This window comes from Haliotis rufescens, unplaced genomic scaffold, assembly GCF_023055435.1.
Source record: "Haliotis rufescens isolate VD_foot unplaced genomic scaffold, xgHalRufe1.0.p SCAF_11, whole genome shotgun sequence".
Lineage (NCBI taxonomy): Eukaryota > Metazoa > Mollusca > Gastropoda > Lepetellida > Haliotidae > Haliotis > Haliotis rufescens.
Genome location: NW_025963791.1, coordinates 41,324,327 through 41,350,701, shown reverse-complemented (window position 1 = coordinate 41,350,701; position 26,375 = coordinate 41,324,327). Strand labels below are relative to the sequence as shown.

At 40.4% G+C, this 26,375-nt stretch overlaps 1 protein-coding gene across 4 annotated transcripts; it reads right to left on the bottom strand.

Moving 5' to 3' along the window:
- Nucleotides 1-26,375, bottom strand: LOC124142291 (ethanolamine-phosphate phospho-lyase-like). 4 transcript variants are annotated; one of them, XM_046510680.2, is made up of 10 exons: nucleotides 26,220-26,375; nucleotides 9,844-9,962; nucleotides 9,206-9,365; nucleotides 7,380-7,554; nucleotides 5,897-6,105; nucleotides 4,280-4,374; nucleotides 3,790-3,914; nucleotides 2,664-2,818; nucleotides 1,922-2,011; nucleotides 1-1,422 (listed from the first exon to the last, which is right to left on the bottom strand). In XM_046510680.2, the coding sequence occupies exons 1-10, from the start codon at nucleotides 26,270-26,272 to the stop codon at nucleotides 1,137-1,139; spliced, it is 1,467 nt and encodes a 488-aa protein (XP_046366636.2). In that variant the 5' UTR covers nucleotides 26,273-26,375; the 3' UTR covers nucleotides 1-1,136. The 4 variants fall into 4 exon arrangements, with proteins under 4 accessions (XP_046366636.2, XP_046366638.2, XP_046366637.2 ...); XM_046510682.2 differs by lacking the exon at nucleotides 26,220-26,375 and adding an exon at nucleotides 11,920-12,000; XM_046510681.2 differs by lacking the exon at nucleotides 26,220-26,375 and adding an exon at nucleotides 11,600-11,896.

Genomic DNA, 26,375 nt, shown 5'->3' with positions numbered 1-26,375 from the left:
GTTTGACAAGGGATAGGGTTTACCTCAAGACTATGGGATAATTGGCAGTGAAGAGGACGTCTGTCGAAAAATCTAAAGATTTTATAGTGTGATTATTGCCAAAATGGGAATTTGTGGCTATGATGTAATAGAGGTAGGATATTCGCAGGAATAAGAGGCTGTACATAATGTTGATATCTCATATAAGAAAAAAAACTAAACAACTTATTGTCATTGTTTGTCAACAATAAAACACTGCAAGGGATAAAACTTGAGGGGCTGTATATATATATAAAATCCTATGGTGACTTTGAATAACATTCTCAGTACAAGTCGGGACCTAGTCCAAAGGTAAAGTAATACAAAATACAATTAGATATAATATTGACACACTTTGGTGCACACTGCAAAGTATATGTCATTCAAAATTAATAGTCAACACGTCAAGTCTATCAATCAATAACATGTGTATTATATAATATTCAGACGTAAGTTTTCATCTAAGTGTGGAGCGTTTTTGGCAGTCTAACATATTCACATGGGTCTGTGGACAGCAAGCCCTGTTAGTAGACTGTTTCCAGTCAAAATGCTCAGAGAACAAATTTTCAGAAATATGCATCATGGCAAAAGAATTATGTCACTTTGTAAACAGACCTTCCAAACTGTAATTGTGGTGACAAAAATTATTTCCTTGCTAGAAAAACGGGGTATCATTGAATAGTGGTTGGGGTCCAGAATAACAAGCTATAACTTTATAGAGGGTCTCAACTGTAATCACATGGAAATCAGGGGTCTGTACTAACAGGGCATTACTGTATAGAGGGTGTCAACTATTATTACTTGGAAAATGGGCATCTGCACCAATAGGATTAGCTGTACATCTAGACTTGGTGCAGGGTCTCATCAATTTATTTAAAGCAACTTCTGAGGACTCCCCACAGACACTTTGGCTTGTGTATCTTTGGTGATCCAGAGCCTGTTTCCGCAGCAGGATCCTACACCGTGTATCAGTAGTAGACAGTTGTCCTAGTTTAACACACACACTAAGACAGCTTTGTGAACATGGCCCTGCTTTACCAGCTATTGAAATGAATTCTGCGACATACTGCAGAACATTTGCATAGCTGCACATCATCTTGTGTTCTTCTCTCCTGGAATTAATGCACTTTGGCTGTATGAGGTGAACATCTCTCAACACCCGAGTCTGAATCTGAGCGATTGACTTCCACACACATGCGCTTCACCGGGCGTGCCTCCTCCTCCCCATCAGCGTTGTTGGAGGAGTTGGTGACGTGGAGGCCCTTCTCCATCTCCTCGAACACCTCTGAGAGAGCAGTACAGAGGTTGTCTACATCCTCCGTGGTGAAACACATGGGCGGCTTAAACTTGAGGACGTTTCTATCTGGCCCATCCCGGCTGTACAGGATGCCTTTCTCCTTCAACCTGCCAAACATATCAGTAGATACGGAGTCACAACAGTTTTATTGCAATAAGATATATATGGACTACTTTGTTCTTAAACAATTAAACAATTACAATAATCCACCTTCATGAATGTTTGGAGTGTGCATGTGTTCAGCCTTCATGGAAGGGACTTTCTTGCTGAATACCTCATTGCAGTGATACGTACTACTTAATACACAATAGTGCAATGCTGGGTGAGAAGAAAACACTGATTCACTGAAACAGATGTTTGTTTGTTTGTTGTGTAAAGCCACACACCAATATTCCAGCTACATGATGGAAGCCCGTAAGTATACAAGTCTGAACCAGACAATCAAGTGATTGACATGAGCAATGATCCACGCTGTCTGGGCATGCTGACACACAATCAACCAAGTCACTGAGTCTGACCACCCGATCCATTGTCAATTCTTACAACCAGCTCAGGACTTTGTCTAACCTGGAAACCCCACGGGGGAATGGAAGTTAGTGTTCTTACCTTGTAATGGCATATTCTGCCTCCTTCGTGGCCGCTTCTCTTGTTTTGTGGTCCTTCACCAGGTCGATCCCAACAAACATGCCCACTCCCCTGCAACGTTTCAACAAGGTCACAACTTCACACATCAATATAGATGCTGAACAATCATTAGGCTAAAAGAAATTATAGTTTTGGTTCTCAGGCACCGCCCACATCATAAAAATCACCGCACATTTTGTTTTTATTTCGATTTTTTTTTAAATCCTTAAATACAGTGTATTCCAAGTCCAACTGTAGTCACATACTGTATTCCAGTATTTTACTCATCAAGGAATACATTTATGTAGGGAGGGCCTTTCCCTGGTTGATTGTACATAATTGTTTATTTGGTTACATACTAGTTTGAACAACCCCCCAAAAAAGAAAAAAAGAGACCGACCGCCTGCACTACATTTTAAAAACCATTGCCTGAGAACAAATTCTTTTATTTTCTTAAGCCTTATCAAGGCAAAATTGCTACTTTTGTGACATATGTGCATATTACTTCAAACACAGTGTGACTATTGCTTGGTATATGATTACCTTGAATGTTATATCATATATTATCATCACTGACATTGATGTCTATGTGCTAGCAAGAGCTTATGTAGTAATATGGACATTGCCTCACCCAATATGAACAGCATATTACACTTGACAGTAATATTGGCGCTACTCTGTTAAAGCCTGATTGTTTATCACACATGACGTCCTATAACAATACCTGACATCGCCAATGATGTTGTAGCATGGTTTCATTTTCTTGAGCTTGTCCAGGTAATAACCTCCAACCTTGACTGCATTTTCCTGAAGCTTGTCTTCCTGGATAACATCTAGTACGGCCAGTGAGATTGCACAGGAAACTGGGTTACCAGCAAACTGAAGCAGCACCCAGCATAACATTACCATGGAAACAAAAACATTTTAATAAAATATGCTACGACAGTGTTCAATTTGATATATGTGTTAAGCAAAAGTCTACCTGAACAATTGTTCTACATTACATTCTTGGCAGGTACTATGTGAGCATTATGTAACAGTCAACCCTTACAATTGTTCTACATTACATTCTTGGCAGGTACTATGTGAGCATTATGTAACAGTCAACCCTTACAAGTGTTCTACATTACGTTCTTGGCAGGTACTATGCGAGTGTTATATAACAGTCAACCCTTACAAGTGTTCTTCATTACGTTCTTGGCAGGTACTATGCAAGCGTTATATAACAGTCAACCCTTACAAGTGTTCTACATTACGTTCTTGGCAGGTACTATGCGAGCTTTATATAACAGTCAACCCTTACAAGTGTTCTACATTACGTTCTTGGCAGGTACTATGCGAGTGTTATATAACAGTCAACCCTTACAAGTGTTCTACATTACGTTCTTGGCAGGTACTATGCGAGTTTTATACAACAGTCAACCCTTACAAGTGTTCTACATTACGTTCTCGGCAGGTACTATGTGAGTGTTATATAACAGTCAACCCTTACAAGTGTTCTACATTACATTCTTGGCAGGTACTATGTGAGTGTTATATAACAGTTAACCCTTACAAGTGTTCTACCTTACGTTCCATCCTTGGCTGGTATTACATATGTGTTAGTAACAGTCAACCCTTAAAATGTTTCACATTTCTATCCATCATGGTAGGGATAATACAGGTGTTATACACCAGTTCACTCCTTTCAAATGTTCTACATTACATTCATTGCTGTAGATTTCATTACATCACATACTTTGTTCTGTGCATGATAGGGATGATATAAGTATTATACAACCCAGTCAGTGTTAGAAACATACACAGTGTTGATGGTATTAGTGATGCACAATGTCCCCACTTCTCCTTACTGTGTTGAAGTATTCCACTCCTGCTGACATAAAGCTGGCTGCAATTTCAGGCGTAGTGACCACTGCAGCAATGGGGTGGCCGTTACCCATCGGTTTTCCCATCGTCACAATATCAGGAACGACATCTGCAACAACATGCACATCAATGAGGGTTACCACTGATGCAAGCTGTCCAAACACTCTTCAACTTTCTCAACTCACTTTCGGGAACACGCCTTGAGGAAACAAACCATTAGTGAAGATTATGGGGAGAAATGTATTGAATAGATCTTGGATTAAATAAAAGAGACACATGTCTGCTTAGTTTAGTCAACAAAGCTAATAGATATATGTGTGTGTTACAGGGGGAGGGAGGGAAACCAGCATTCCTATACTTGAGTGAGGGTCGAGGAGTTGATGCAAGTGCACTTGAATTGATATAATTGACTATATAAGTGCAATAATCTTGAACACGATATTAAACCCAATTTCACCTTCACCCCCTCCCTACCTTGTGTCTCGAACGCCCAGAAGTGGGAGCCTGCACGACCGAAGCCCACCTGAACCTCGTCTGCAATACACACCCCTCCAGCCTCCCGAACATACCTGCATGGGAATAGTTGAAGGATAGGAGCACAGATCGATGCACAAAAACACATGATGATATAATGTGTAGTAGTTAATATATGCCACTCAAAATTTGTTAAAGAACACCTGATTTATTTTACATTACTGTAGTAATACTAAATAATCAGGTGTTCTATAAATTCTTTTGAGTCGTATATTATCAATATTGACGCTTTCATAATATCCTTCAATATATTTTATAAACATAGGGCAGTTTGTGGTATGGGTTGCTGTGAGAGGTCGATGAGTTTTAGGCCTTGCTACTCTCCTACTGTTGATGTCTCTACTCTCATTGACCTCTGCAGGCAGGCGAAGGAGAGGTAGTGCTCTTAGGAGTAGAAGACGAGGATGGCTTCCAGCCAGAAGAGGATAACATGGATACAACACTAGGTGTGGCAGCTTCCAAGATACCTGGAGGTACTTGGAGAACCCCAGAGAGGGGTGAGCAGAAGTTTCACTTAGCCACAAAGGAAGGGTTGGTACAGCCTAGATATAAGGGGTGGGGATCCCTGCTAGACTTGATACCATGGCAGTGATTACAACAGGCATAAATCTGCAATGCAGCAGAGGTTATAATCAGAAACATGGCGGTTAGAGGATAAAATTACACAACATAATAGTGAGAAACATTTAAATGTCCAAACGGGAAGCATTAGGTAAGACAATATAAAAGAATTACCAAGCAACAACTAAGAATAAAGGACGTATGACACAAGAACATGACCACATGGGAAATTCAAAATGGCTAACTGGAACAACGAAGCAATGATTTTTACAGTGACTTGAAGCCACCATCATTCCCAATATATTAATGCCATGGAAAAAATATGACGTAAAGTCACAAACCAATGAATGATATAAATCCAAATGAATGCTGAAATAACAAACAAGAAAAAGGATGCCAGTAGAACAAAGGACCTGTCAGTCTGGTTGACAAGCAGTGTGATGGACATAGGCGCTGTGTGATGGACACAGGCGCTGTGTGATGGACACAGGCGCTGTGTGAGGGACACAGGCGCTGTGTGAGGGACACAGGCGCTGTGTAAGGGACACAGGCGCTGTGTGAGGGACATAGGCACTGTGTGAGGGACATAGGCGCTGTGTGATGGACATAGGCGCTGTGTGATGGACATAGGTGCTGTGTGATGGACATAGGCGCTGTGTGATGGACATAGGCGCTGTGTGATGGACATAGGCGCTGTGTGATGGACATAGGTGCTGTGTGATGGACACAGGCGCTGTGTGATGGACATAGGTGCTGTGTGATGGACACAGGCGCTGTGTGATTGACATAGGTGCTGTGTGATGGACATAGGCGCTGTGTGATTGACATAGGCGCTGTGTGATTGACATAGGCGCTGTGTGAGGGAATTAGCTACACAACTAGTTGGAACAACTTCTTTTTCAGCTGGACCTCACTGAGCTTTACAGAAGTAAATGCATTAAGGAGAAATGCAGAATAAGTTAACAAATAAGTGAAATACATTTGGGTGAAACTCACTGAAAGACTTTCTTGAGGTATCCTGGAGGGTATATGACCTGGCCACCACAACTCTGTATGGACTCCGCCAAATAGCAGCTGACATTCTTGCCATCTTTGTGGATGTCGTCAATGATGTCCTTGATGTCGTCTGCATACTTCTGCCCCAGCTCCTCCATGCTGTAGTCACAGTCTCGGTACTTCCCTCGGAATGTGTCTGGACAGGACGCCTGTGTGCATAAAGAGCCTCGGATTTTTAAAATTCTTATTGACTCATGTTGATATATTTGATAACAAAGACACAAGGGTGAGATTCCATTCATCATCCAACATCCTTCTTCCAACTTTTTCAGTTTGTAATCAGTAATAAGCAGTGTCAAAAGCATAAGAGGTAGAGTGAGTGAGTATGGTTTTAAGCCGCTTATAAGAGGTAGAGAGATTTGTCATGTCATTTGATTGTGACTAGAGATGAGTATCGCCTGTTATCTTGCGATATGATTTGTATCACGATAAAGACTAACGATACTACTGGCATCACAATACAAGATATCAAATTGTAAGAAATGATGAAATAACTGAAACACAGCTCTAAACCCTCTTTCCTTATACATTTATTTATTGTTATCTCAAAACAAAGTTTAAGAAAATAACAACAACAAAATAGTTTTTAATGAAGGGATGGTTATTAAATGTAACAGTTAGTCAGCGCTTCCTCAGGTACTACGTTCTTGTGTTCTGCCATGCTTACAGGTGGCTTCACTGCCAATATGGGAGGTAACTCTACTGGCTTCTGTTGTATTTATAGATTATCGCGATATCACAAATTGATGATTCAGGTATTGTGTGTACTTAAGTATCGATGATATCGTAGGTATCAGTGAATTGTTACAGCCCTAATTGTGACATCATGGTAACCAATGACATCACAATGGTCTTCAAAGCATTGTGATGCAATTTCATTGCAGTGCTACCTCCCAGGACATGGACCCAGCCAAGTGGGAGCATGCCATGAAAGATGATCGCTTGATCTCACCAAGTGTTACATCCAAACGTTATCTGCTGTTTAAGCCAGATTTGCATGACAAAGAACACTATCCTCCATGTTGTGGAGATGTTGAGATGTAACACTTGAAACCCACGAGTACAAGATGACCAACCGAGGATGAGGATGAGCTGATTGACACCTCTATACATCGCTGCACCCCGGGGACTGGGCAACCAAGCCAGCCCAGGATATCAGAGGCATAATTAGGATAACTGTGGGTGTGCCGAACATGAGCCAGAGGCAGAGATATGTAAAGAGCCTAGCAGGCATGTCTGGGCAGGGACTATCTGGCATATGAAATAAGATTTGAAGTGAACCTACCATTATACATTTTCAGCATGACTGGTAATATTTTCTGGATCTTCTGTATTTTCAGACAAGTTTTGAGCATTGATAAAGTATGACTTGAAAGAAGGCTGTCATGTGCGCTGGCTTGACAAGTGAACAGTTTTGACTCACCACATGCACAAAGTCGGGGATCATGCTCGCTCCATCTTGCAACTGGTCCATCTTGTAGGTGCTGAGGCTCATGAGGGAGATCACATGACCATGGTACGCTCGTTCCAAGGCTATGATTTCCTTGGCCTTCGTGTGGTATCGCGACAGTTGCAATGCAAGGTCATTGGCCTCAGACCTGCAACATACCATTCCCATTAATTTAAAAAACAAGGATTTTCAAGAAACCAGTCTGTTTTTAATCACCATAACTCACCTTGCACAGCTGCATCCCTTACCGATATATCTGGATCCTCAAGTCTTGAGTGCCTGCTATGACTATGATGCTGCCAGCACCATACAGGCAACCTTCACCAAAGAGACTAATAGCAGTGTTCCATTGATTGATTGTTTGATGTTTAATGCACACTCAGCAATATTCTAGCTAAATAACAGCAACCTATATAATCGAGTGTGGACGATCACACACAATCCTGTGATTGATATTATGAGTTGCAAGAGTCATCAGAAGATGACAAATGCCCCGGCCCCCACAAATTTGCAAGAACAAGTCATCTGACTGTTAGTTTAAGTCCAACTTGAAGAGAGAATGTCTGTCTAATCTGTCTGTCAGTATACAAGAGTAGTCATTAAGCTATCAAAACTATACCATGGAACTGGGATTCAGAACTTTGTATGTCAGGTACACACCAATATGAACAGAGTGATAAGTCAAACTTGTTGCCATGAAAATGGAAAAAGATATATATTCTAAAAATCACTAAGTAGCAAAAGGCACCAGATGACAACCTGGTCTTTGTGTATGCACAGTTTCATAAAAAAAAATACCTATTACTTTTAGAGATATGGTCCGCACAAACACACCACTTATGAACAGAGTCAAAGTCAAACTTGTTGCCATGGAAACAGGGGGAAAAATTGTTTCTTTGAAATTCCTAAATAGCAAAAGGCAAAGCCCTTGATTAATACATGTACCAAGTTTGGATGAAAACTGTGGAATAGAGATTTAGTTCTGCTCCAGAAACGACACCTACCTCTGTTTCAACTAAATCTAACTTGTTTCCATGAAGACAGGGAAAAAACAAATTTTGAAAAATCCCTAAATAGCAAAAGGCACCACTTCATCCCTTGGTTAATACATGGACCAGAATTGGATGAAAAGTCTTTCACAGTTTTCAAGTTGTGCTCCGACAACAAAATCAACCTACCCCTTTTGAGACTAACTGCAAAATATTTCCATGGAAATCAAGAAAAATATAAAAGCAACAAATCTGCAAATAGCAAGAGTCACCACTTTAGGATCTGTTTGATATATCTGCCAAATTTTGTTGAAAGATACTGAACGTTTTTTGAATTGTGAAAATCCAACCCCTTATGAGTGAGTGAGTATGGTTTTACGCCGCTTTTAGCAATATTCCAGCAATATCACGGCGGGGGACACCAGAAATGGGCTTCACACATTGTACCGAATCGAACCCGGGTCTTCGGCGTGACGAGGGAACACTTTAACCACTAGGCTACCCGACCGCCCCCCTTATGAGACTAAGCACAAATTGTTTCCATGGAAATAGAGAAAAATAAAAAGGCCGAAAATCCGGAAATAGCACAAGGCACCACTTCAGGATCTGTTTGATATATCTGCCAAGTTGTGTTGAAATATATTGAACAGTTTTCAAGTTGTGCTCTGGAAACGAAATGATTACGGACGGACGGACAGAAGAGGTAACAACTATATCCCCCAGCATTATATGCCCGGAGGGATAACAGTCTATACAGTCAGGGTATGATGATATGCTATGACAAATCCTCAAACACTTCTCACTCCTTACCCCGAGTTGGTGAAGTAGACAACTGACAGACCCTTGGGTAACGTGCTTGTGATGCGCTTAGCGAGCATGACGATGTTATCATGCAGAAAGCGGGAGTTAGTGTTGAGAACCTTCATCTGATTGGCTCCAGCCTCCACCACCTTCGGGTTACAATGGCCAACTAAAATAGACACGTTGCATTGATTATGATGTTATCAGTAGTGTGATCAATATCTCTAGCACAGATCTCAACACATGTGCACAGTGAAACATCAATGTTACTTTTCACACATGCATGTGCACGCACACGCACACATAAGGTACCCCACACACATACCTCTCATCTCACACTGTCGAATGTTTCAGATAAAATCTTAATTTACTGTGATCTCATCACAGGGATGAGGATGGATATTTTCCGTTTCAGCTGGAACATCTTTGCAATGGAGCATGGTCCATAATTTGGGGGTGTTTATGGGGGAAGCCAACAGATTTTAACAAATTTGTGGTCACTAAAATTCGCGGAAATTCCCTGATCTGCAGAAGAATCTCATCCCTGTTATCATTAAAGTATTGTTCAAAGTGCTCTTCAGTACTTGTCAAAATTCAAATGTAAACTTGTGTGTTGTCAACTCTGCAGTCCTGACAGCCTGACTCACCATGGCAGACATTGTTGATGCAGTCCAGGTACTGTTTCCCCGACTCATCGTACATATACTGGCCAGAGGCCCTCACTATCTTCAGGGGGTCCGAGGGGAAGAACAACGCACAGTTTCCACTGAAATGTCAAACCATAAACACATTAAAAACATGGCAGTATAACATAAAAAATCTCAGTATTATCTGCACTGAGAATGGAGGTGTTTTGCGAGTTACACTTTGTGACAAATAGTATGAGCTTTGTGTTATTTGTCATTTTGAAGTTTGTATCAGGCAAATCAGTTTCAGCACTGATCTGGAATAAGTTGTCTGACATTATCAGTATTATCAGTTAAGTGCCTCCCCAGACTGTCACACATCTGGATGCTGGGGCCTCCTTTGAACCAAAATAGTTTGAAATGTTACCATGGTTACCAGCAGACTGGTATCAAGATGGTTCTTAATCATACATGGAAGTATACACATTTTGTCCAATATGAAGCCTTGACAATGCACATTATTTTGATATAAGTGAACAAATCCACTTCCTGTCCTAGGTAACTATGGCTGCACATGTAACCAAGGAAACCTTTTCCTGACATCAGACAGTGCATGATCCTAAGTTGTGGTGCTGCATCAGCCCAGCCAGTATCTGCACGTGTCACAGAGTGAACACCACTAGGAGAAGGGTACTTGGACAGCATACTTGTAAAATCCTCCATAAATGAACATGTCAGGCATAAAGGTGATTTATCACTGAACTAAACCATTTCTCCATCAACTCGGTTAATGACATAAAAACATGTTTGTCCTACCCTAATCCTGCTAATAACACAAGTATACAAAGCAGGTTTTTCTCCTATTAAATAACACGTATTTACAGGGTAAGAATCTCAAATTATCCATTTTTGTGCTGGTGTCAACACAATGTTTGTTAGTAATTTAACTAGCAATGATGCAAATAACTGTGATTTTACTTTTGAAAAATGAAAAACAAACAAAAACATAATTATTTGCATCCATTCACAATTTGTAAGCATATAAGATGCAATATGTGGCATCTGGTAAGCCAATTTTTGTATTAATAGACTGTGGTACTAGTCTTCAAATTATTAATTCTTGTATCATGTATAGGTCACAGCAAACATTTCAATATATGGTAATTTATAGAAAGTCTGAACCACATAGAACTAATATTGTAGATTGAATGCTACATTTAACTGACATATCTACTCTGGTAAGGTTTACATTCAAAGTTTAGTGTCAGTGGTTGAACTTTTTCAATCTACTAAACACTGAAAACCTCATTCATGATAGGCTGGAGGCTTCTGGGCACATGCAGTGATATGATCAGAAGAACTGTTGGAAATGCTGCCACATGTCGCAAGCCTGGGACCTCCATGTCCACGCCCTGTCACGAATTACCAGGGTGCCATTGTTTAAAACAAGCTTACTGCTACGGCTGTCGCAAGTCCATGTCAAACTATGGGAGTTATGATCACCTTAGCGCTAAGATCACTTTGAACAACAGCACCAAGGACATGTACCACAACCATGTTCACAGCAAAAATCTTCATGGCCCCCCCCCACATCCCTCAGCAGATTCGCCTACATCTGGCTATCTACCTGTACAGTCACCCAGCTTGGTATCACGTAGCCCTGTTTATCCAACTAACAAGCACCTGTCAGTCAGTGCAGATAGATCAAATGTTGTTTTGTCAGTGCAGGTAGATCAAGCATGGTTCTGTCGGCGTAACATGTGGAAGAGCTTATTACCTGCTCGGCATCCACATTCTACAGGGTGCTGGATAAAGCAGGGAACTTCTCACACAAGTTACATTACACTGTCATCAAAAACATAACTGCGGCGATACGAAAAGTTAATGTGTATAGCCTGACAAAGCAGCAGCTTCCGAGTGCAAACAGGTAATCCTCCACAGGCCAGACTCACATCCAGCTTGTGTGTGACCTCACTAAGATAATGCAGATAACAACAGGATAGTTTGTTGTGACTGCTGTCTCCACCCACTGAACACTACCACTTCTTACAGCCCAGTATTAATGACTGTGGCATCATCCAGTGGCAGATTACTCACTCTAGAGCTGCAGTGTTCACACGGCAGACACTTCTCACTGTCTTCACACTGTAAATACATTTAGCCTTGAACCCGTCTCCAGGTCACACTGACCCTAGTGATTTGTTGCTAAATCCTTCACAATGTGAACACTGATCATTATGGCCTCCAAAGCCTTCTAAGATCATTAGTGACAGAGAAATGGCTGACATGAGGTTAGACTGACCCACAAAGATATAGCAATTGTCCTTGTCCTCATTTCTATATAAAAAAACACAGAGAAAAACAGCATTTACAACCAAACAGCTCATTATGTGGCTGAGTGTGCAACCTTCCTTTCAAGGACTTCTTCACCATTATCATGACTATTCTTGCATCAATTACTTCATGGATTTAAAATGTCAATGTTTAAATATAGATCGGTAACATCCTAGAAGTGTTAGATTCACATACAATATTTTTTGGGTAGCAACAAATTTCTATTCCTTATTAAGAAAGAGGTTATTTTCTTCATTCTTCTAATGAGTTTGACAAGATGTCAGGAGAAGCTATATGATTTGTCACGCATTGTTGTCAAGAGAGACAATAGTTGTGACACATTGTTGTCAGAAGGGGCTATATCATGAATGAGTGGTGATACAATGTTGAGGGAAGAAATAATTTGAGTTCTGACATTGTTGTCAGGAGGGACACTATCATAAACTGCCATAAACTATTATAGGGTTGTTCAAGGCAGGACATGAAAAAAACCTTAACTCTAAAGATTTTAAGTAAAATATCCAAACAAAACATTTACCTCTATAGCTAACACAGAATAGGCCTCTCATTTCAAACCTTGCAGAATCTTTGCTTAATTTTCTTATTCTGTACATCAGAATCTCTACACAACACATCAATATAATAAAAAGAAATGTGAATATTTTAACAAAAGAAAGAAACTAAATGTTTCTCATAAAATTATGTTGCTAGCCATGGACTTTTATTTCGATAGTAAATATTTATTATCATAGATCAAAGTCTACAAAGAGACTACAAAAAATGTTAGTCATACGACTCATACCAAATGCATAGAATAAAGCCATATAACTCTTTATCCACACTCCATGTGAATTTTCTGGCTTCGTTATCTACACTCCAACTGAAGGAATGTAATAGGAGCACTGTTTATGAAGGGATACCCTGCATGGGATGGGGTCAGGAGTTCAGGCCTCTGCTTTGTGGTACAACAGACATATACATATGTATGCATGGGGCAGATCAACGGCTTCTCATGTCATATAGGTGTGTCTTCTCTAAATGTTTTAGAAGTGAAAACAAGAAGATTTTTTAAATTGAAAATTTGATTAATTTTGAACAGTTTTTAATTTGATTCAGTAAATGTATCTTGTCATATCCAAAGAAATCTTTTTAGAAACTAACCATAACCTTGCTTTTCTTAAAACTGTACAATGTGCCCTTCAGTTTGGAATATTGACCAAGACCATACAGAAAACACAAGAAATCTGACACAATGTTGAGTGAGAGTGACAATCCTCAAACCTAAATGTGAGTGTCCCAAGTTTCTAGCCCCCTCATGTTGAGACTTTGTTTAAGATAAGACAAAACTGTATCATCATCACAAGGGGCTTTCCAGCAGTACACAATCAGACGCAAAACACCTTGATGATGTCACTGTCACAAGTGCAAGAAATGTTAACAAGATGCCATGGTATACCGGGTACAAATGTACCTTCCGCCATTTTGGTAAGGTATTAGTCTTGTACTAGTATATGTGCTATTTTGAGAACAAAGGCTTCCTTAGTAACAAGCATATTTTCATGAGGGACAGTCCACTTACCAAAATTGGTTGACACCTGTCAAGATCTTTTCCAGTTAACCAGAAAATAAAAATGACAGTACAGGACATAACAAGACAGATGGGCGGCATTCGTTGGATGCAGTAATGATGCACTAGTGTAACATCTTTGAAAGGCATTTAGAAGTGATACACATAAGGAAGAGAATATATGGATGTCAACTTCTTTATTATGAGGAACACAACTGTGTTCCTCATAATAAAGAAGTTGACATCCATATACAGTGTGTATTCAATTCCTTAGTGTAACATCCTTTTGAAGCTCTCATAAAATCTCTCATTACACACCAAGCAGAATGTCTGTTCTGGTCTATCATCTGATAAGCTAAAGAGAAGTCTCAGAGAAACACATCCAGAATTGCTGCCTATGAGTACTATTTAATGCAGACAAGTAATCTTTACTTTTACTATCCTGTGTGGCTAGTTTCCCATTTCCTACATACTTTATATTGATAATTCATGGATTATTTTGTGACTATATTGTGTACCTGAATTTAAAACAAAATATATACTTGTTGGTTTGTCATGATTAGTCTCCATCATTGTTAGTTAGTGCTTTTTATGTCGTGAGTGAGTGAGTTTGGTTTACGTCGCTTTTAACAATATTCCAGCAATATCACAGCCGGGGACACCAGAAATAGGCTTCACACATTGTGCCCATGTGGGGAATCCAACCCAGTCTTCAGCGTGACGAGCGAACACTTTAACCACTAGGCTACCCCACCGCCCCTCATATGTCAGGAGACAAATATGGTAACAACCATTTATTGATACTGTATTGTTGGACTGCCCTGGGTTTCGTTGTACGAAACAACCGCATTGCTATGAATGACGTAGGTATTGGAGTTACGATCACCTTAGCGCTAAGAAAATTTTGTACAACAGCACCTGGGCTCGATCAAGGGCTGTAACTGTGGGGAAAAATGACGGCACTAATTTGTTAACTCAGTCATGACAGGTCTTAGGTACGCATGCAAACTTTTCATTCATGTAACTTCATTAGCTTCTGAGAAAAATTGTCCCTCTTTCATGCAGAATGCAACAAGATGAAAAGCATGGAGCAAGGGCCATAACTCTGTTGTGACCAGTTACATCAGTGTGTAAAATTTCATTTCTCTTACTTAAATATTTTTTGAGACAATTGTCCCCGTTAAGAAGCAGAAGGGAAGACAGAGGGACAACAGATACTTGTATTATGGACGGACAAACTCCCATGATGTAGCCCCTGACCCACTAAGTGGAGGGGACAATAACCACAATGTGACACGTCAATACTATATATAATAACCACCATGTGACATACTACATACAATAACCACAATGTGACACATAAATACTACATACAATAACCACAATGTGACATACTACATACAATAACCACAATGTGACATACTACATACAATAACCACAATGTGACATACTACATACAATAACCACAATGTGACACATAAATACTACATACAATAACCACAATGTGACATACTACATACAATTACCACAATGTGACATACTACATACAATAACCATAATGTGACATACTACATACAATAACCACAATGTGACATGCTACATACAATAACCACAATGTGACACATAAATACTACATATAATAACCACAATGTGACATACTACATACAATAACCACAATGTGACATACTACATACAATAACCACAATGTGACATACTACATACAATAACCACAATGTGACATGCTACATACAATAACCACAATGTGACATACTACATACAATAACCACAATGTGACATACTACATACAATAACCACAATGTGACATACTACATACAATAACCACAATGTGACATGCTACATACAATAACCACAATGTGACATGCTACATACAATAACCACAATGTGACATACTACATACAATAACCACAATGTGACATACTACATACAATTACCACAATGTGACATACTACATACAATTACCACAATGTGACATACTACATACAATAACCACAATAATTCTAACATGGCATGGCTACTGGGTAATTTATTAAGCTTTGGGACACATGAGATAAATGGTTACCACGACAACTTGTGCATAGAGTTCCTTTATGAATACCAATTAATAACGCCGGGCTGCGCAGAACATATTCAATATTTTCAAGTCCACTTACAGAAACAGAAACATGTCACAAAAATATTGAAAACTGAAGTGAAAGTTTGTGGCATATTTGTCACGTTTACTTATATTGTATACAGTATGTGAAGCCTGTTGATACATAATGAGCTAGTGTTCTGGCAGTTTGCTATGTCAGTCTGACATGCAGCCAGAAGGGCTCCACTAACCTGACCCCACATACAGCATCTGAAATAAATTGTCTGTGCAACAAGCCATGCAGGATGATGACACATAACCGTAGCCTGCCGATCTTGCAAGTAGCAGGCCCACATTCATAAATACATAGTCACATGCTAAGTAGATTAATCATCATCATTTTTCTTTACTTCACTCTGTTGCTTTACATTACAATTTTTTTTATTTTATGTTTCACTGATTTATTCCAGCTTTTCCATACAAGGTCAGTAAAAATAAAAATAATAATATATAGCTATGTCAATTATTTATTTATATGAAAATCATTCTACCATGGAATTAAAACTGCAGCTGGCTTCTTGAATCACTGATAGTGACGGAGACATAGAATTTATGTATAACATATTGATTGTATAAGAGGGTCTATATAACTAGCATGAGAGTTGTGAAATAAATATTTTTATGTTTAATTATTTCTGGACCGGCTGCTTTTTAGTAGAAGCAGCAGACCCATAAAATGTAAAATGTGTAGCAGAACTCAAATACTAAAATTATCATTAATAGCAAAAGGATAAAAAACAAAAATGCTAAATTGAACATAAAAGACGTTACTATTGACTTGCCAATTGTTTGTATCGGGAAAGTTGCTACACTGCTATTGGAGTGAGTGAGTGAGTTGGGTTTAACGCCACTTTTAACAGTATTCCAGTTATATCGCGGCATGTCAGCTTAATGTGGGAGGAAAGCCCGAAGTGATGCAGGTCTCAGACGTTTACTACTTCAGTGAAACCCACAAGCATGGGTAAGGTGCTGACAAACCTAGAAACATAATTGGGGCGAACCAGGATTCGAACCCACAATCAAAGGTTTCTGGCATGCCCAAGGGACACAACTCTGCACAGCGAATCATGGCACCTTAGACAACTGGGCCACCCGTGCCCCCTACACTGTTATTGAAAGCATAAACAGCGAAATTGAACAAGCTCAATCATCACGATGACACACAACCCAAAACTGAGTTGTGACAGCAGTACGGGAACAGCAGAAGTCAAAACAACGCTGACAGCGACCACATTAAGGGGACACTTTTCAGTGACTGTGACTGTCATTATTACTTTGTTGTCTGTAATTGATGTTGTGTTCCCAGTATGATACAACGGTCACATGACTGAAGTACACTAGTAAAAGGCCACCAGACTGATACACAACCAATATCCAACTACATACAGTAGTTGTGTGCACCATTAAGCATTTGGCTAAACTTGTAAACAAGGAATGGACTACGTTAAATTGAAATTTAAGTTACTGTTTTAAATGTTTTGGTTATAATCACGATGAATACCCTAATAGTGATGTGATGGTCATGGAGCAATGTCGACCATGCAGGTTCACTAGGCATGTGATGGTCATGGAGCACTGTCGACCTTGCAGGTTCACTAGGCATGTGACGGTCATGGAGCAATGTCGACCATGCAGGTTCACTAGGCATGTGACGGTCATGGAGCAATGTCGACCTTGAAGGTTTACTAGGCATGTGACGGTCATGGAGCAATGTCGACCTTGCAGGTTCACTAGGCATGTGATGGTCATGGAGCAATGTCGACCTTGAAGGTTTACTAGGCATGTGACGGTCATGGAGCAAGGTCGACCTTGCAGGTTCACTAGGCATGTGATGGTCATGGAGCAAGGTTGACCTTGCAGGTTCACTAGGCATGTGATGGTCATGGAGCAGGGTCAACCATGCAGGTTCACTAGGCATGTGATGGTCATGGAGCAAGGTCAACCATGCAGATTCACTAGGCATGTGAGCGTCATGGAGCAATGTCGACCATGCATTTTCACTAGGCATGTGACGGTCATGGAGCAATGTCGACCATGCAGGTTCACTAGGCATGTGATGGTCATGGAGCAATGTCGACCTTGAAGGTTTACTAGGCACGTGATGGTAGTGGAGCAAGGCTGACCTTGCAGGTTCACCAGGCACGTGATGGTAGTGGAACAAGGTCGACCTTGCAGGTTGACCAGGCACGTGATGGTAGTGGAGCAAGGCTGACCTTGCAGGTTCACCAGGCACGTGATGGTAGTGGAACAAGGTCGACCTTGCAGGTTGACCAGGCACGTGATGGTAGTGGAACAAGGTCGACCTTGCAGGTTGACCAGGCACGTGATGGTAGTGGAACAAGGCTGACTTTGCAGGTTGACCAGGCACGTGATGGTAGTGGAACAAGGTCGACCTTGCAGGTTGACCAGGCACGTGATGGTAGTGGAGCAAGGCTGACCTTTCAGGTTCACCAGGCATGTGATGGTAGTGGAACAAGGTCGACCTTGCAGGTTCACCAGGCACGTGATGGTAGTGGAGCAAGGCTGACCTTTCAGGTTCACCAGGCATGTGATGGTAGTGGAACAAGGTCTACCTTGCAGGTTTACCAGGCACGTGATGGTAGTGGAGCAAGGCTGACCTTGCAGGTTGACCAGGCACGTGATGGTAGTGGAGCAAGGCTGACCTTGCAGGTTGACTAGGCACGTGATGGTAGTGGAACAAGGCTGACTTTGCAGGTTGACCAGGCACGTGATGGTAGTGGAGCAAGGCTGACCTTGCAGGTTGACCAGGCACGTGATGGTAGTGGAACAAGGTCGACCTTGCAGGTTCACTAGGCATGTGATGGTAGTGGAACAAGGTCGACCTTGCAGGTTGACCAGGCACGTGATGGTAGTGGAGCAAGGCTGACTTTGCAGGCTGACCAGGCACGTGATGGTAGTGGAGCAAGGCTGACCTTGCAGGTTGACCAGGCACGTGATGGTAGTGGAGCAAGGCTGACTTTGCAGGTTGACCAGGCACGTGATGGTAGTGGAGCAAGGCTGACCTTGCAGGTTGACCAGGCACATGATGGTAGTGGAGCAAGTCTGACTTTGCAGGTTCACTGGTCATGTGATTTGTCTGGCCTAAAATATGTTAAAGTGCAAAACGAAAGGTACAGGAAGATTATTTCTTTGTCTTCATGGTCTGCATATTACTGACAAGGTCTGACTAAATTTTCCATGTTTTCAGGATATAATCTGCACTATTCTTTTCAAACATATTTATCTTTTGAGTTACCTTTTTAGTCAAACTTCTTGTTAACTGCTGACTACTGTTTTTTAATTTTCATGTCAATTAGAATTTTGAGGAAAATGTATCATCTAGCTCATATTCAACTGGTATTTCAAAATATCATGTTATTATCACACTAATTCACTTTTAATAGTTTACCTGAAATCATTTTAAGTTCTTTTATTTTAAAACTAATCGGTAGGCTCAGACATGTGCAAGAATGTTTACTGTACCACACTGGTATGTCATAGAAGGCAGTTTGGACCCCAGGCGTCCTGTACCTAAGTCCCTCACAGCAGGCTTCTGAAACACTTCCACCACAAAGAGTCTTTCAAGTGTGCCACAGTTTAGGTGTCACCTTTGAAGTATAGCTTTGCCATCAAGAACTTGTCTTCATCTTGGGGAATGTCACTTCACCAAGACCTGGATAATGTTCGTCCCCTTTTCCTTTTGAGATTTATTAACCCCTACAGTTTCTGAATCCCAAAGATGATCGTGTGAATAATATTGTTTGTTAATAATATTCATATGTTCATTCCCCATGTGTTCGTCCTATTCACTTGGGAGAAAGTACATTTATCACCAACTTTGCATATACAGGCGTAGACTTAACAACCAACACGTATGTAGCCAGCAGAGCCTGCTCCTCTTAAATGTTACTGGCCCTTCTCCAAACTAACTGGCCTACAACTGAATGGTGGAGGTCGTGAAGTGGCCGAACCTGAGGTGATGTAGCTACCTAGCCTGGCTCTGAAAACTTCAGGACTCCTCACCCCTAAAACGCTGAACTTGAAGCTTAAATCTTGGCTTCCATTTCATGGCAATTTATGAGCAAATAGAGAAGTTGTTGTACACAACATTACAAAATGGCACCTAGTTGTCATTCTACTGAGATGATCAACTTAAAAATATTAAACATACACGGAGAAGGGGTAAATTTTCATCAGCCAGACGGGCTACCTACTTTACCGTTCATCCCTTTGTAATTTTAACTGGCCATGGGCCAATGGGCCAGCAGTTAAATCAACACCTGCATATAATAAGCAATTTTGTTAAAAAATATGATTTCTTAGTGTGACTTTCATGCATTATTTTAACCATTCCATTACAACTTCAACTGTGCCATAAGCTCTCTAATGAAAGTGATTTCAAACCCTGACCTAAAGCCTTGACTAGTCCCAAAGTGTCCTTCCACATCTGTTTCAACTTAATGTAGACTGGGTTGACTGCATGTCATTGTACCAACTGTCTCTGATGGCGTTACATATTGGTCATATCAACCACTAGTTTCTCTGGCCAAGTCTTGATTATACACAGACAGGTGTGATATAACTGGGTAAGTGCTGTGTATAGCACTTGACAACATTCACTCCCAAAATAATCTGGGAGTGGGGCCCTTTTCGATCTTATGACAATTCACGGTGATAGTATCTTGTTATTTCTGTATTAAATTGTCATGATAAGATAATACTGGGGCTTCCAGTTGACCACTAGATGAAACAGTCACCAGGTTGAGGAACTAATCAAGCATTTGCACAAACAAGTGTCTGAAATAACTGCCTGCTCGCCTGCCTCTGGCTGGTAATTTTTCTGTTGGTCTGCATGAAATATTTCTCCACCTGCCAGACTAGCTGGTAGATAATTTTAAGATTACATATGTATTCAGTTTTATCATAAATCCTTGTAGGTTCTTAAGTAATTGTTTGCATTATTTCAACTGAATCAAGAAGTGATTCGTTTCTTAGTTTTTGCAATTTTTCAATATTTATAATGCCTGAATGCGGGCAGGTAACTTTGAAGATGGGCAGGCAACACTTACGAATCACCTGCCAGACTGTTGGGTCTTAAAATTATTTCGAACACGACCACAAAGTGTTTTTTGTCAGACAGAACACTGTTTTCCAGATATAACTTTTCACAAATATTTCACAACTTCTGGTGTGAGTGAGTGAGTGAGTTGGCTTTAACGCCGCTTTTAACAGTATTCCAGTTATATCACGGTGTGTCAGCTTAATGTGGGAGGAAAGCCCGAAGTGATGCAGGTCTCAGACGTTTACCAATTTGGTGAAACCCTTGAGCACAGGTATGGTGCTGACAAACCTAGAAACATAATCGGGGTGAACCGGGATTCGAACCCACAACCATAGGTTTCTGGCGTGTCCAAGGGATGCAACTCTGCACAGCGAATCGCGGCGCCTTAGACGACTGGGCCACCTGTGCCCCCTACAACTTCTGGATGCTTTCTTTGGTGTTTGGCTGTGGGGACAATGACTATCACACAAAGTTTGGTAATTCCCTATAATTGATTCCTTCCCACTGGGTGCTATCATCAGGCAAATGATGAATTTGTCAATCATAACTAAAACACTCAAAAAAATGTTTAAAAATCAAGATTTTCGATGTTCAATATTCACTTAAATTTTTTAAGATTCATATTCAGAGCCTATTCATCTTCATGGAATCCTCTACACACTTCTTGTGGCCAGTTGATCAAAGAAGGAGGTGGATTAGTGGACCCAGGACCACCCTTACGTAACACTTCATTGTAGCTTTTGAGATGATCCCCAAGTAAGAGTATCACAGCATGGTAAACTGCACTGCTAGTGGAGGAGTGACGGATAGGTAACCCAGGTCATCACCTGTAACGAGTTACTGTCAGTGTCACAGGTACAAATATGTCAACAATACTCACACACTGTACTCCAGTCCAAGGCAGATCCGTGACAGACGTAACGCGCGAATTACACACATCATACTCTATTACGCAGTGTATCAAATCTACATTCTTTTACGATATATCAGGACATACTCTACTTTTACATGCCATCTTAAATACACCCAGAACTACTTGTAGCAAAAACACTTCCCTCCCTGTCTTAGTACTCACGAGGGCGGTCGGGTAGCCTAGAGGTTAAAGCGTTTGCTCGTCACGCCGAAGACCCAGGTTTGATTCCCGACATGGGTACAATGTGTGAAACCCAATTCTGGCGTACCCCGCCATGAATATTGCTAAAAGCGGCATAAAACCATACTCACTCACTAGTACTCACGAAAACATCTTTTCCAGATAGAAATTCAGTATTAAAAGTCTTCTGATTTCATAATTAAAAATATTGAGGGATTGCTCGTGCGAAGCTATGATGTCAAATGTAAATCTACGCCACACTTGTGTTCAGAAGAGCAATTTGATTGGTCGTTAATCTCAAGCTCAAGAGTGAGAGAAATTCTGTTCAAAGTTGATGAAGCTGGTGACCTCATTTCCAGAATGACATTATGGTGGTGAATAAGTCCTGGATATTTATCATATTAAAATGGAGATACGACATGCTGGAAAATCAAGGATGTACACAGGCATACAGTGATATTTATATTGTGGATATTTGTACAGGAAAGGAGGGCTAGACAGCATTTGCACAGGAAGGAGTATGTTTTGTTTTACACTGTTTTTAGCAATATGCCAGCCACAAAATTGGTTTCAATACATATTGCTGAGATGTTGGGAATCAAACCTGTGTCTTCGGCATGCTTTGACAATGCTTTAATGCTTTAACCATGGGGCTACCCCATTGTCCCTGGATATGCATGAGTACACACAGATCATTATCATACCACCATGTCAGAATGACGAGATCTGATTGGTCCACGTGATCTTGATAAAATACTGTGTGACCCGCCTTCGAGGAAAATAAGTTTCTCAACAGGAAATAAATTTCTTATACCCCACCATGAGCACTACAGGCTGCATGTGCGTTTCTGAGAGACAGAATAAATCCTTTATACCACGCTTCAAAGCAAAGCCACAGGCTTTTTCCGAGCCAGTGGATGTCACATGTCATCATGTCAATCAAGCAGCTGTTTTCTATCAATTTTGAATTTATTTTGAATTTTTTGACAATGTCAAATAAAACCATGTCGGTATGATAAATTTGTTGTAGCAGTTTCACGAGGGGTACATGGGGTTTTATGCGTCCCGTGATAGGTTTTATACCATGAGCCTGAGTTATATTGTGTATCCTCAAGACCTGTGAGTGGTGATGCAATAGGTGACATTTGAAAACCAGTAAACATTTCATGTTTGGGGCATAACTAAAAGTTGTATTAGTGATGAGAATTAAAAACATAAATTGTCAGTTGCATGGAAATTCATACTTCTTTCATTATATCTTATTATTATTTTCATCATCATTATTAATCTTATTATTATCATTAATAGATTCAGTTGAAAAAAATTATTTCCAATAATTCGGTTGATGTGATCGAAAATTTGTTTAGGCCCGAACGATTTAGCTTGAAAGATGGTCTGTCTAGATCTGTCAGACCATGACCAGCTGTGTGGGACTATCAAGATCCATGCTATTGTTGTCACAGTTCCGACATATATGTCAGCCATGTTTGTCTATCATTACTTCACAGTAATGATTTTTTCAAGTGTGGCACATGGCACTAACAAACATGTTTTGTGTCCTTTGGATTGGAAATGTGCCATCAAGTAGAATACTTTTTATCCACATTCATTTCATCAAGGGCGAGATAATAAGAGGTTGTCACAGTTGTCATTCAGAAAGTCTCCATCCTTCCTTTTCATTGAGACTTCTATAATATCTGTTTCAAATTCTGTATCCCCGGTTTATTTCTTGACTCTTACCGTGCATTAAACATGGTACTCTATTTAGACAACTGTGAAAGTAACATTAACTTATCACTGGCGTCACATAACATACATCATCACAATCACGGATGTATCTGGGATTCTAAATTAAGTGGCTCTGGCAGGCGATTTGGTTAAAAAATCAATATCTTGATTAAAAATGGAATTAGGTTACATTCAGCACAATAATATGAAACAAAGCATTAAAACCCCTTCCTCTTGGTCCTGTTACAAGTGGCAGGTAAAAATTAGTTATCAGTTTTAACATGAACTGGGAAATTCATTATTCCAAATTGGGAATTTTTACTGGCATTGGCTGGAGAGTTGAGGCTGTAAGTCGGCCTCTGAACATGTCTAGATAATTCCCTGCACAAGATAATTATAAATTAATTATAGTATACACAATATGCATCATTCACAATGAAATGCGTTGTTGTCATATGCCAATTGGGTATGCTATATAAACAATAATATACTTCGGATACCCTGCCAATACCCTGATCTGCAATGACCCCAGCCCGAGCCCACTGTGCACCCGCCAGTAAACTAGTAAGGAATCAGTGATGTAACTGGCTGAGTAACGTAATTATCCTGAACCCTTTCCCGTCTGATTCAAGGCTATTTGTGGTAAGTCAGTGTAGTACCCATGGTCCACATCCGTGCCAGTTATAGTTTTACCATTCACGCTTTTAGGTGGCAGCTAATAAATCGCATTTAGTGATTGGTCTTGCGTTAAAAGTGGCTTGTCTCGCTTTCAGATTTGGCATGGCATAAGTTTCGTAACACATCTATCACAGATGTCATCGAACTTGTCTGCTCTTCTTTCAATACTGAATGATCAAGGAATGAACATGGATCGGTGATCAAGCATATTGAGTACCAATGTGAAGGAGTTGGTAACAAAATTGCCAGAAGGTAACAGTCATAAATGTATCTGAGGAATATTGGGCATACCATATTCGACGTAATAAGAGCCCTCCTCTAATAAGCGCCCATGGCGATATTTGCTAAATTTATATAAATATATTGGCTAATGAACAATCCCAATTAGCACCCCTTCCGATTGATCAATGTACACAAGACTTATTTATTCTTGTATAATACGTATGTTATGTGCATCCTTAATTATGGGAAATTAAATTCTGGAAAAATATATCTGTCGTATGTAAACATTTCAGGCTGTCAGCATAAACCACGAAATGTATGATCTCTCAACTCTGTTGTTTTTCACCAAAACAATATTCTAATAAGAGCCCCCCATGTCTAATTTTGAGAGCGCCCTGGGCGCTTATTATGTCAAATACGGTACCCAGACTTTTGAGTCTACTATCCCATGTAATTTGGCATTCTTTTCAGTATATTGTAGTCTTGGTTTATGGACTGGAGTGTGATCTAACAAGGCTAGAAGAAATCTTACAAGACTTCAGCTTTAGACTAGTGGCTTAAGTCACAAACTGCATACTTTACACAACTGTGAGTAGCACTGTAGGAAAATTTTGTTGCACAGGTTCAGTAGAAAGCATCATACGAAATGCAAGACAAAAATCATTGACAGACAGTGACAGTACAGCACTGTTCAAGGTGGTAAAAAAAAACAGAAAAGGGACAAAAGTACACATGAAATTAATTTGTAGAGGAACCAATCTGTCTGTGATGACCTGTTTAGCGGGAGTTGCATTTGAAGAATATTATCAGGGCAAAATTTAAAGGGAAATAGTCATCGGGAAGGTGAACAGAAAGAAAAGCGTGGCGTGGACAGATGTCGAGATGAGACAATATACTGTGGCCAATATTTGAAAGAAAGTGATATTATTGTGATGAAAGTCAGGCGATGATTGGCAATAATAACTGCGTTTTATATGGTGCAAGAATAATGAAGCATTGAGACCCGAATGCATGTGACCTCCTCAATCCCAGAAGGGGGGGGGAGGGGGTGGTGGTGGTGGAAAGAGACAACCGTGAAGAGGTGCTTGAGTTTCATCTTATGCCCAAACAGAATACTATCCGAGGTCGTCTCGTTAACATTCGCCAGTCAGACATAGGCTGCGGCAGAAAACAGTGTTCAGTCCCCTTCACTACGGATGGTACAGAAATATGTCGGCGTTTCAACGTTAAGTCAACAGGTAGCTCCAAGTAGACCTACCTCTGGATATTTATTTGAACAACCTCAAATGTCCGTTGTGCTACGAACACATTTTCACAGCGGCTGCCATCTAGATGAAATACTTGTAATATGACCCCGGACTTTAGAACTTACATTAGGTTACAGCATCGGTCAGATGTCAGCCTCGCTCGTCACTATTCGAGTTCATGACAAACCAGCTAAGCGAAATTCGTGCTGCAGTGCAATGCTTTATTTAGTCCTAGAACTATGCTGACAGTATTCTAATAGATCTAGTCATACACTAACGGATCTTCTACACTGGTCATATCTGGTTGCACTTACCCTATATGCTTCTCACGGAGTTGTAGAGTTTGTTTTTTAGAGAAGTTCTCCATCGTTGTGGAGAGCAGACAGAGGTTCTGACGGTGCTATCTCGGAGCCCCACGAGCGTTCAGACATAAACACGTGACGTAGTACCTTCGATCACACTCCATTGGT

Coding starts and splice junctions, on each gene's coding strand:
- LOC124142291 (XM_046510680.2), bottom strand. CDS start 26,272: ATGGAGAACTTCTCTAAAAAACAAACTCTACAACTCCGTGAGAAGCAT. Junction 9,963..26,219: donor CTCCGTGAGAAGCATATAGG/GTAAGTGCAACC, acceptor TTGACATTTCAG/TGGAAACTGTGCGTTGTTCT. Junction 7,555..9,205: donor GTCTACTTCACCAACTCGGG/GTAAGGAGTGAG, acceptor GGTATGTTGCAG/GTCTGAGGCCAATGACCTTG.